Source organism: Serinus canaria, chromosome 5 (assembly GCF_022539315.1).
Source record: "Serinus canaria isolate serCan28SL12 chromosome 5, serCan2020, whole genome shotgun sequence".
NCBI classification, from domain to species: Eukaryota; Metazoa; Chordata; class Aves; order Passeriformes; family Fringillidae; genus Serinus; species Serinus canaria.
This window is the reverse complement of record NC_066319.1, coordinates 51,403,151-51,416,001: the sequence shown is the minus strand read 5'-3', so window position 1 is coordinate 51,416,001 and position 12,851 is coordinate 51,403,151. Positions and strand designations below refer to the sequence as shown.

At 42.1% G+C, this 12,851-nt stretch overlaps 1 protein-coding gene across 9 annotated transcripts in view; it reads right to left on the bottom strand.

The window, feature by feature from the left end:
- The window catches only part of WDR20 (WD repeat domain 20), a 46,099-nt gene extending 33,898 nt beyond the window's left edge, over positions 1 to 12,201 (bottom strand). For 7 of the 9 annotated variants that reach the window (XR_003946201.2, XR_003946203.2, XR_003946199.2 and 4 more), the window contains exon 1: positions 11,894 to 12,199. Coding sequence is in view for 3 of the 9 variants with exons in the window: in XM_030240179.2 (XP_030096039.2) it covers positions 11,894 to 12,142 (249 nt within the window). In the remaining 6 variants the exon portion in view is untranslated. Of the gene's footprint in view, positions 1 to 11,893 lie in introns of all 9 variants that reach the window. The other 2 variants (XM_030240181.2, XM_030240180.2) reach the window with 2 other exon arrangements.
- Positions 12,202 to 12,851: the final 650 nt, after the last annotated feature.

Below are 12,851 nucleotides of genomic sequence, written 5' to 3'. Positions count from 1 at the left end.
ACCCAGTGTGAAAAGCAGAATCCTCCTTCAGAATTTTTAGAACAAAAGGCAATATGTTCCAAATTCAGGCATCGCTTTCTCAATAAAAATATTTCTTTTAAAGTAAGCAAAGTATTAAGATATTTTAAGTAATAATAAGTGTTGGCAGTTTCACTGCTATAGATATTATGTGAAAAAAACCCACAACCTTTTGGCTGCTATTAATAATTTTCTTTAAAAAATACCATCAAAGGGCTAAAAGTATTCCACATACCAAATGGTCACACAACACTGTCTCTTTCATCAGGGTGATTTTTGTCTCAAGCGTAGGAGAGAGTGATCAGACTGAATATTGTCACCGAGAGACCTCACAGACACAGTGCTGCCCACTGAGTGCCCACATGTCAGGCGTTTTGCTAAAGGTCCTCCCAGGAGACTCTGAGGACACCCAACACAGCCCAGCTATTGAATCATCCCACCCACTGACATGGGCATACTAACACCAGGCACACTAGGGATCTCTGCTGTCAAAAATAATCATACCTTTAACCACCACTGATGTTCCCACACTGTCCAAATCTAAACTCTCCTTTGTATCAACCTGCACTGCACATGCCACAGCTGCAAGATACCTACTGACCAGGGGAGACAGAAAATGAAAAAAAGGTTCCCAGATGAGTGAAGAGAAAGCAGAGCAAAAGCTGTTTCTAGGCTCCTACGACTGGGCTTCTCCAGGCCCTGATCCTACCAGCCTTTGACTCTCTCTTATGTACACACAATGCTTCCATCAGTTTAGGACTAACAAAACACAATACACAGATTAACCAGATCAATGCCAGCCCAACATGTTTTTGCAGAAAAGTGTGTGGTGAGTTAACCCTGGCTGGATGCCAACACCCACCAAAGATGCCTTATCACTCCCCTCCCCAACTGGACAGAGGAGAAAACAATACAGTGAAAGGTTCATGAGCTAAAAGACTGGAAAAGATCACCCACCTATTATCATCATGGGCAAAACAGACTTGACTTGGGGAAATTAACTGAATTTATTGCTAAGAAAATCAGAGCAGAATAATGAGAAGTAAAAACAAACCTTAAAACTACCTTCTCCCCACTCCTCCCTTCTTCCTAGCTCTAACTCCTCCCCAGTAGCACAGGGAGACAGGAAATGGGGGCTGCAGTCAGTTTGTCATACATTGCTCCTGCCACTGCTCTGAGAGGAGTCTTTTCCCTGCTGCAGGGTGGGGTCCCTCCCACAGGACAGAGTTCTCCATGAACCTTTCCTATCTGAGTCCTTCAGGCACAGCCTACTCTAGTATGAGTCCCAAGTCCTACCCGGTCCACATGGGCTCCTCCCTCCATGGGTCCACAGGTCCCTGCCAGGAACCTGCTGCAGCCTGGGCCTCCCTGCAGGTTCACAGCCTCCTCTCAGGGATCCACCTGCTCTGATGTGGGTCTGCTCCACAGGTTGCAGGTGGATCCCTGCATCCCTGTGGGCCTCCATAGGCTGCAGGAACACAGCCTCTCTCACGATGGTTCTCACCACAGGCCACAGGGGAACCTCAGCTCTGACACCTGGAGCACCTCCTGCCCTCCTCCTGCAGTGACCTTGGTGTCTGCAGAGCTGATCCTCTCACATGTTCTCACCCTGCTCTTCTCTGGCTGCAAATACATCTGCACAATAACTTTTCTCTCATTAAATATACTCCCACAGAGGTGTTACTACCATTCCTGATGGGATTGGCCTTGGCCAGCAGCAGGTCCCTCTTGGGCTTCTCACAGCAGCTTCCAACAGAAGCCCCCCAGAGCCTGGCCATGCCAAGCCAGTACAAGGTGTTACCTATTGTTCACAGGGAACAGAGACGTCAGAGTGCAGCACGTAGAGCACTGAGCAAGCTGCCACTGGACTGCTACAGTAGCTCATTGGTAACCAGTACTCTGTCACTCTAAAAATGAGAAGTATGGATCACCTTGAGCATCACTGAAAGCATCTTAACCTGGGCATTTGTTTGAGTTCTTTAGAACAGTTGTTTGCCCCATCTTTCTGATTTAGAAGTGCTAACATGTGCCCACGCTTAACTATCCCAGTTCCATCTAGAGAATTTACAGAGGCAGCATTTTGGCTGAAACACAGAACTACACTTGAACAGTCACTTTACTGGCACAGAAGCTATTCTGCCAACGCTGTTAGGTCAGAAACATCACCTGGAACAGCATCTTAAAACTCTGAAGGTGTTAGCAAACAGCTCATGACACACAGACAGAAGTTATTCTGTACAAGGGACCACAGCTCCACTGCTGAAGGCAGAAGACAACATCCCCTGTGTTAAACTGATGTGAATGTAACTGGACAGTTGCCTTTAGAGGGGAGGGAGCATAAGTTCACACTGAAGTAACAGCAAGACATTTTCTGAAGTCACCTGTTGAGATATACAGCTCATGCTATTAAATAGCAATAATTCTGTAGAGTCAATACAAGCATCTCACTTTTACAAGCTGCACCCTGTATTTCTGAAATTCTTCTTTGGAAAAAAACCTCCTGGATCAATATATCACACTGACCAGGTACATGTAAAAAAAAATATTATTTAGTTATTTATGGACAGTAAATAATAATTCAAATTGACACAAAATGACAATGCAAAGTGGGCTGCAAAACATGTAAGAAATACAGCATTTGGCAGTAGGTGATATCAAATTTCAAAAGTGGTATTGCCTAATCATGCAGCTATTCTTGTCTTCATAAATTACTATTTTAAAGACAGACCCTCTTGACACCTTAAGTGCAAACAGGTAGCTACTGAAGGTCTCTGGCCCACCCTTTTACTAAAAAGGCTAAAGAAAAGCAACCATTAAAAATACTTTCATTTAAAAATGAAGTCTGAAAATTAAATCAAGCTGTTTGCTATTCTGTAGGAAAGGCAAAAATCAAAAGAAAAATGCACACTAAGCCTTCATCTATGGCTTCACAATACAGTATTAAGTTGATGTTAAGAGATTGTATTTTCCATTCAAACCACTAAAATATGCAAATCCAAACATCTAGACTATAATTTAAATCTTAATAATGTGATGTAAAAAACAAATAATTGCACAATTATTCTTCTATATTACTGACATTTATCAATAGAAAACCAGAAAAATCAAGACAACAAAAGTAATTCTTTACAACTTGTGCCAAAATTTCATTTCAATAATAGCTTCAAACATGTATCACAGTCATGCTCCAATACCAATCTCAAATATCAAGAAAACCTGCACAAAACCTTCTAGAAGTCTTAAAAGAACCATGCCAAAAAATCCTTAAAAATAAACTGCCACAGTTAAAATAGGATGAGACTACAACTTTTAGGATTCTGTATTTGTTATGGTTACATTTGAAAGTTAGGAAAAGGAGACATTTATGTTACTCAGATTCACAGAGTTATCCCTGCCACTGTAGGCCTGGGCAGGCCAAAGTGTCCTTAAGGCATTGTTCAAATAGTTTCTTTCACCAGACTCGTGGGTTTTTAACACACAGTTCAATGTATACTGGTATCCATTCTCTCTCCTGCTGTCATTGCTCCTGCTTTCTTCAGCTGAAAGGGAGAATTAAAACCATAAACTCGAGTCCTCTCCAACTTTCACATCATATCACTTCCCTGAAAAAAAAAAATCTAAAGCTTCTGCTAAATAATATTTTTTAATTACTAGGAAACTGGGGATAATGACCTTTGTTCATAACATGCAATGTTTTCTCCCTACACCAGCATGCTCCGAAGCTAAATTTCTTGCTTAGAGTAATATTTTGTCTGACATAGTACTTCACAATCTCTAGTAGTACCAAAATTACACACTATTAGACCAACAACTTCTTAATACGATCACCTTCCAATCCCACATAGAGTTAAAAAGTAGTAATAAGAAATTAGAAATATTTTTTTACCATTACAGCCACATGTAAACATTAGTATTAATTCATGAAATTAAAGAACAAATATATCTGGTAAACCAAAACTGAAATCAATTTGCAGAAAGTATCTATTAGAGATCTATCATTCCATTATGAACAGCTGGACTGAATAATGCTCGAGAAATCCCAACGCAAGTTACAACACCGCCACTGGAAAGGTTTCAATTGCAGCAGCTGGTGGTCCAGCCCACAAAGACCAGGGGGCTGCATCCAGTGCACCAACAGCTGCTCAGCAGGAGCCAAACAGGCAACGGCAGCTGCTTTCAGTTATAAGGGGCAAGAAATGGGTGGGAAGTAGATGCTAAAAAATGCACTGTCTATTCACTTGGGCCTAAAAGTGGAGTGAGGTAAGGAAGGAAAAATACTCCATTTCCCAGAAGGACACAACCAAATATTATTACTTAGAGTATAGCGCATTTAATGTTACTGTTTCTTTTCCTTAAGCCTTCTAAGAGGACAGATAATGGAAATATTAGGCACTATTTAGCACTAAATGGCACCACTTTCAAACAATAATTTGTCCAAGTGTGTCAACTCATAGTCATGACAACTGGATAGCAAATGGCCTTTCCGTACACATCCTTCACAAGAAAGTAATTCAGATGGGTCCCTTTAGCCAGAAAACTGCAATAATACTTGAAACTAGGGCATTAAATTTGATTCTAGAATGTCAAACAAGACAATTATGGCTGGCAATCCTCTCAGAGGTGGGTCTAGGCAGCCTTTAATTAGAGTTTGAGGCACCTTCAATGTACATTTTAACTATTAACAGTTAACTATTTAAGTGTTTTGCAGTCTCACAGATGTATAATGCAAATGTATAATGCAAACTCCTTGTAATTTAAGCACATAGCACAACACTTCTATAAATATTCTGACAAAGCTGCCCCATAAAACTTTCCACAGGCACCTAAGTATTTGTTACAAATGACCCCTCTTTGCATCTGTGAAGCATTATGACAAAAATTTTGTCAATTTGCAAAGAATAAGTGCCACAATTATTGGCTTTACGCTAAATTAATTTCCCCAACTGAATTCAACTAACAGTTGATATGCAGTATTACCACAAATGCACTTCAATACAAAACAAAGACCTCCAAAATTATAACTGCTGTGGCAAAAAGCCCCAACCAAAGACACACACAAAAACTCACTGCCTATAAAATACTGCATCCCAACGTGGGGCTTTGGCCAGCACAGCCCAGCATTCATTGTCAAACATGCCAGCCAAACAAGGAGTCATAGACAAATGAACTCTTACCTCAGAGAGCAATTCTTCAGCCAGCACAGTGCAAGAGCCCACTCAAGTCAAACAGTTGTGATATGGGCTTGAATCACAGACTAGGACAAGAAAAAACACTACAGACTAATATCACTTCCTACATAAAAATCATCTTGCAAGATCTGTCAACCATAGATATTTCATCTTCCTCCAGAGCAAGAAACATTTAACAGTGTAACTGTCATTTTAAAGCAGCTTTTTAGCCTTTTTATCTTACTCTAGCCAGTCCTAGTTGCTCTGTATAAGCCTCATAACAAAATCAGACACTGAAAGCTACCTACACATCTGTAATCTACATTAACTCTTCACTGTTTCCTTCAGCAGTGTTGAAATAAAAAAGGCATTACTAAAAATTCTACCCTTCAGGAAAAGATTACAGGAGTACTTTGTAACACGTCTGTCAGTCCCCAGTACAGCTAGAATTAGGAATAGTACCTATCTACATCACAAAACTCAAAGTGGTAAATAGATCCACCCATTAAACGCTGAAACAAATTTCCAAGAGGCTCTCAAATACCTTCACAACCGCAGATCAAGAGGTAAAGTATTGCTGATCTATCCACTCCGTGAGACTGGCTAGTCCAGTCCCAACAGAACAACTATTACCCAACACAAAGAGAAGAAAAAAACTCGGCAGGAAATAAAAGGATTTCTTGAAAAAAGAAATCTAAAACACCCTTTTAAAGAAGGACAGAATAAAGTCACATCCAATGCACCTGAGAAATGTGAAACATAAGCAGCAAATCCAATGCATGGATTTTAAGTTCTATGAGAGATTTTCATTAATAGATGAGAGTACAAATCAAATTTGTGAGTAACATCAAGACTGGAAGGATTTGTTGCATTATGCAGCACAGAACTGGAAATAAAAGCACTCTAATAATCTTAATAGAACAAAATGCTACATGGCATTTATAAACACAAAAATCAAGGCATGGATAAAAATGGAGAAAAGCAGCAATATGATAAGAAACAATCCAAGTGAGTCATCACTATAAGGAGGATTCAAAAATGTCAACACTATTCAATATGTTAGCAAGAATATTAGAAGACAGACACAGTAAGCAACAATTCTCCCTTGCTCTGCACTGAAGTCACAGGGCAAGCACTGGGTCTAGGTCTACTTTAAGTACCACTAATAAAAGACAACAGAAGCCAACAGATGAGAACAATGAAACATTTGCAACTCATGATCTGAGAAGAATGGTTTAAAGGGTTGGATTTATTTACATTAGGAAATCTGAGTGGACAAATTAACAAGTTTTTAAATATGCAAAAGCCAAAGGCAAGAGTCAACTGTCCTCAAGGTCCACTCTAAATAACTGCATTCAGCCTGGTTTGCTTTCTCTTTTTTTCCTGAAGGAGAAGTTTAGTCAGATATCAGAGGAAGAAGAAAGAAAACACCAAAAATCGTTATTGAAAGAAACTGTGGAATTCTCATTACTGCAAGTGTAAGAACCAGTCACTAAGATGCAGATATACTTGTCTCTGCTACAGACCTACTGTATCTTCCAAGATCCTTACAAACCTCAGCACTTTTATAGCTCATATATGCTTTTAAAATGTGCATGGTTTTCAGAGGCCTGACACAGCTTAGTGATCAGTATAAGTATACAGTAATATAAATTCACATTCCCACATCCTGAGAAAATGTGATGGTTTTCTCCACACATTGCAGCTTCCAACCTAGAACTGCCTGATACTGCTCTTCTCAGAGTAATATATTAAGCACAGTGACAAATGCCACCCATTACCATTCTGTCATTGCAACAAGTTCCCAGGTGAACAGTCTATAGAATGAAAGTCACCACCAAGGATAACACTCCTCAACTGCACAACAAATCAAGCCAGACACAAAAAAAAGTAATTTTGAGAACTGCAAAGGAAGGAATCCTATACATCAGTCTTTTTACTGATAAGCAAGGACTACCAGTATGCCAACTCTCAATAAAAGAAGTTGAGATATGAGATGATTTTCATCCTAGTACAAATATAATTTCCAAGACACTTGCTCAAGGAAAGCTTAAAAAGACAGTAAAAAAATTCTGCCCTCCATGGCTCCAGCAACCTGTGCTTATCACCTATGTATGTTTCTAATCCAACACTACTGCAACATACTGCAATATTCCAAAGTCATTAACACACTGCTGCTTAGGTAGCTGCAAGAAAAAAGTCAAACTAAAGGCAAAGCCTCTTCTTGCAGCAAGTTAATTTCAAGAAATTGAACAACCAATGTTAAGAAAGTCTGCCATACATTACCAGGGAGTATATAGCCAGAATTTAACTACAATGCAAAAGGTTTTCTGTCCTGTAATAAGCTAAACTATGCATTCAAATTTCATAACCTGGCAATATATTACGTAAAAATTAAGACTGTGCACCATGCAACACTATTGCTAATGTGTACCTGCATTGCAATGACAGCTGCAGATTACCCTGCCCAGAAACTTTCACAACATATAGAGAATAAAACATCATTCCACACACAACTTCTACAAGGAAAATGCACAAGCTTTCTAGCAGGAAGGGAAAAGGACTCGATAGTTAATGTCAGCAGAAGTCTGGAAAGCCTTGCCTTGTCAGTCATTCCTAAGGCAAGGAAGATGATATAGCAGTCTCTTTTTCCAGCCTAATGAATCAACTAATAAATCATTCTGCAAAGCTAGCCACAAACCATATTTAAGTCCTTCAAGACTGTCTTAGAAACAAAAATCAAGTAACAGCCCTCACTCCTGGTTAGGGGCTGTAGGAAAAAGCAACTCACCAAGAACGTCAGAGCATCATAATTTGAACAATTTTTGAATTATTATAATCTCATTCCATGAAGAGGGAAATGCCTAAAATAAAAGGAAAAGCTTCCTTTAACACCTATAAGTCTCTTAATCAAAATCAAGAATCCCTCAGGAACTGATAATTTCAGAACTGAACTTAAGGCTGAAGCAGAGGCTTTACTCAGGGGAGACCTCCAAGGCAGTGGATCCAAGCAGACAGTCCAGGTCACTGAAGGGGGTTGAGCCCCTCCAACTGTTTCCTTGCTGTCACTGTACCCATCAACCCCATGATGACACTGTTCCACTCACCAAATCAAAAGGAAATCTGCCCAGAAAAACTGCAAGTACTTTCTGCTGCTGGTTTAGCAAGCTGAACTAGCTCAACCAGAGGCTTAGCACTGCAAAAGACAAGGAGATAGGAGCACAGTGCCAAGAGGATCCTATACTGCCAGTCCATCATTTACAGCTGTCACTAGATCAGTTGAGTTCATGAAAATTTACCCCTTTTGGTTAATAAGAGATCACTGCACACATCTAACCTGAAAGCCAAAGTAAAGGAGGATTGAAAGGGAAAGTCCATTGACACTCAGTGCAGTTAAGAACAATTACATACTTATCTAAGTAAACCAACCACATCTCATTCTGTCACAGTTTAACTTCTTCCTAAACTACTGGTCCATGTCTTTTTTTTTTTTTTTTTTAAGTGGATCCAAATCAGAAAACAGGAGTTTTCTGGAAGTCTTGTATTGCTTTATAAACACAAAGAGAGTTGCAACGTGTCATTATAAAAAAAAAAAAGCAAAAAACAAACAAACAGTAATGGTTTTAGTTTTCTTATAAAATAGTAAAAACCAAGCTTCCTTCATAAAGAGGTGAAGAATGAAGCTGGGAGAAAGTACCTTTTTGCTTTGAGAAGTCTCTAGAGACAGTCTCAAATGCTGTCCAAAACTCTTGTCTCTCTACCAAATCCTTAGGATTGGAGTACAAATAAAAAACCTCCACACCACTGTTCTGGATGCCAGATCTAACTTCTCCACCAAGTGCCTTGGAAGGATCAAGGTTACCTGGAAACATTTTTCTTTATGTAAGTTAAATCTCCTAAGACAACACACAGATCAGCAGTTCATGTAAAAAGGTGACTTACAAACCAGATATAGCAGACACAAAGCATTTAGGATTTAAGGGAAACTGAAAGAAGAAAGATTAGCATTACTGATGTCAGGAAATATCCTTCCAAGTGGTATCTTTGCCTCAATATTAGGTTATTTATTGTTAAGTGTCATTCATTGCTTAAGTGTTACTCTTCCTTAATGTGTACTGATCTGCAACGGATTACTGATGCAAGAATTATCTCAATACCCAACAGACATGGTCACATAAAATACAGTCCTGGTGATTCTTTCGCTCATTTTAGGAAAAATATTGCATTTTCCCATCAAGAAGTCTTAAAGATATCCTTAAAAAAAGGGGAAAAAAAGAAAAAAATAAAAAGACAAAATCACAGTGAGCTGATATTTTCACACAACACAGCTTCATCAAATTCAGCTCAAAACTCCAATATGACTTAGCCAGAATGAAAATCATGATCTTAAAGTAATCAGGGAAAATTTTGAAGGGCTACATAAATAATTATGAACTAACAGCTAAAACTGAAGTTATCAGCACCTGTAGGAGCTGCCAAGGAGCACAAATAGGTTGGTTTTAAACAGATCAAATCCCTCTCCCCATCCTGCTCCCAGGAACAGGAAGGAACACAGAATGTGATAGGCTGCCCAGTTCAAGGCAGAATTACATCCTGTCCATTTAGGTAACAACAGCTCTCTCCCCTTTATGATAGCTACAAGATAGAACTTTTGATTCTGAAAAGTTCACATGATCAGTTGACAGGCTGTCAGCCTGTTCCTGTTTCACTTTTGTACACAGACAAAACAGTAACTCCCAAGTGAAGCTCCAAAATTAATTCCAAAGCAGCAAGAATTGTGGATTTAAGTCAGACCATCTTCCCATTTCATTTAATACATCTTCCTTAGACTAAGTCAATCTATTTCAGCTCTTTCTTTAGGGTCACTTCACTAAAGTATTATAAATACAAAATATACAGTATTATCTTACATTGTTAATACTGTAAAAGGTCATTGAGATTAATTTTGTCCTAACAATGTGTATGTTTTACTCTATCCAGAGAAAAAAGTGTTTCCCACTGTCACAGGTATAAATGCCTCAGAGCTCCTGAGTTCACAAACTCAAATTTCTCAGTTATTGTATACCATACCAGTTTTTAGCATCTAAAAAGATATACAAATACCCAGCTCAATAAGACTTTTGTAATTTCAAATAATTATTCCCTTCCTTATTGTCAACGAAGTTCCAGCATTTAGATTTTTATTTTTCAGAAGTGTGGCAAGAGATGACTAAGAGAACTTTCAAGAATCACATGTGCCATTACTAAACTACATAAAGACCTGCTCTGTGAGCTAAGGGAGAGAATTCCGCAACTACTTCGCAGGGAAAAAAACAAACATAGCAAGACCCAAACACTGAAACAATTTAGGATATAGATTTTCAGAGATACTGCTCCTCAGGATACCTTGTAAAGACAGCAACTGGTTGTAAGTAGGGAATACTGTTTGATACCAAATACTCCTTGAATGCTTAAAGAAGCCATTGTCCAACCACTATTTGAAACATACATAGATTATTAAAATTCATTAAAGAGTGAAACTAAATACACACAGACACACTTTCACATATAATTATACAAGACATATCAGATCTGTTAGGTCACAGTCAACAAACAACCAGGTAGACTTTAAACTCCTGCTGGTGCCGACATTTTACAGAAAGCAGGAGTGCTGGGGGCACTGCCCAGGACACAGCAGGTTCAGGAATAATCCCTTGTTCATCCAAGAGCTTTCTGCACAGCCTTGTGCACAGCTTCACATCCCATACTGAATGGTGAGCTAAAAGCAGGAAGATTTCAAGGTACTCACATGATGGCAGCTGAGACCCAAGCATGTAAAAAAACAAACACCCACTATTTGAAACAAAACAGAAAGCTGACATTCATTATATTTGTGTTTACATCTATGAGGAGTGACATGTGTTCACCTAGCACGGCAAATTCCGAATTGTTCTCTGAATCCCATAAAATCAAGGGTTTGTTCATAAATATGGTGACCTGAGAGATCAAAAGCATGCACTGTCCTGCATCCAATAATGACAAGCAAGGAGTCTCTCTCTCAAGTACATCAATCTTTCTTTTCTGGAAAAGCAACTTTCTCTCTGTCAATTATCTGATATTTAAGACTCATCTCACTGCACCGCTCCCATTTAGAAACAATTCTAAAATCAACCCACACTTCTAAGTCATAGCAAAGGCCTAAAGCAGCACGGAATGCTTTAGCCATCTAACCAAAGCTAGAAAGATCCTAGAAGGAGGGATTTGACACCACCATAATCACAACAGGCATTAGTGTGTCCAGCAAATTCTGACCTGAAGCAGCAGGTGAAGGAGGCCCAAGGAGGGAATGCCAACGCTTATTCCCGCACAAGGAGGGCCCAAGCGATCGCATCCCTGCACAGGGCCCACACACACAACTCCCGTCGGTAACACCGCATCTGGAGCAGCCCCGAGGACCGACCCGGCGTCGATGCCCTCACACCGCCCTCTCCCCAGGCCTGCCCTCCCCCTCCCCAGCCGCTACCTGGTGAACAGGGAGATCGGCTGGAGCCGAGGAGCCGCCGGCCCCACGGCCGCGGGGAGGGGAGACAGCGAGGGAGGGGCGGCCCGGCCTCGGTCCCCCGCCCCCGGCGCGGCCCCGCAGCCCCGGGGCTCCCGCACCCCGGCGGGCGGGCGGCGCGGAGCCCCCGCCAGTCCCCGCCCCATCCCGGCGGGGGAGCCCCCGGTACCTTGCGGACCCCCTTGTAGATGTAGAAGTAGAGCTCCCGGCCCACATTGAAGCAGAGCCGGTCCCCGTTGCCGCTCTGGTCGTTGACGTTGACGAAAGAGACACGGACGGGGTTAGAGCCCTGCGAGTTGAAGGGCACGCGGTTAGGCCGGCTGTACTCCGAGTGGCTCAGCAGCTTGTACAGCCCCTCCCGGGTGGTGAACTGGGTCTTAATCTCGTTCATCTCCTTCCCACCTCCCTCCGCCGCCATCTTGGAAAGGAGCGCTCATCCTGCCCCAGTGCCCGGATGTGCCGACACTGCGCAGCCGCCGGCGCGCGCGCGGCCCCTGCGCGCGGGGGCGACACGAGGAGGCGGGGCCGGCGGGGCCTGTTTACCGCGCGACTGCGCGCGCGCCGGGCCCGCGCGTCCGCGGGGCGTGAAAAGAGGTGTGGCTTGTGAGGTGGGGCGGGGCCTGAGGCGGGAGGTGGGGCATGCCCGAGGGGCCAGGCCGGGGCGACGCTTCGCTCAGCCTCGCAGCATGGCGCGGTCATCGCGGAGAGCAGCCTTCCCGCTGGAGCGCTCCTGGGCGGCTCCAGTGACTGGGACTCCTCACCGTCTCTGGGCAACCTGTCCCAGGAAACGGTCACTGCACAGTAAAGAAGTTTTTCCTCATGTTCGCGTGGAACTTCTATGCATCAGTTTCTGCCCGTGGGACCGCCGAGAAGGGCCTGGCTCCATCCTCTGATACCCCTCCTTTAGATAGTTATACACATTAATGATGTCTCCTCTCAGTCAGCTTTTCTCAAGGCGGGACAGGCCCAGCTCCGTCAGCCTTTCCACCTAAGAGAGATGCTCTAGTCCTTTAATCATTTTTGTAGCTCTCCACTGGACCCAGCCAGGAGCTCCATGTCTCCCCTGTGCTGCAGAGCCCAGAGCTGGACCCGGCGCTGCAGATGTGGCCTCAGCAGGGTCACCCAGC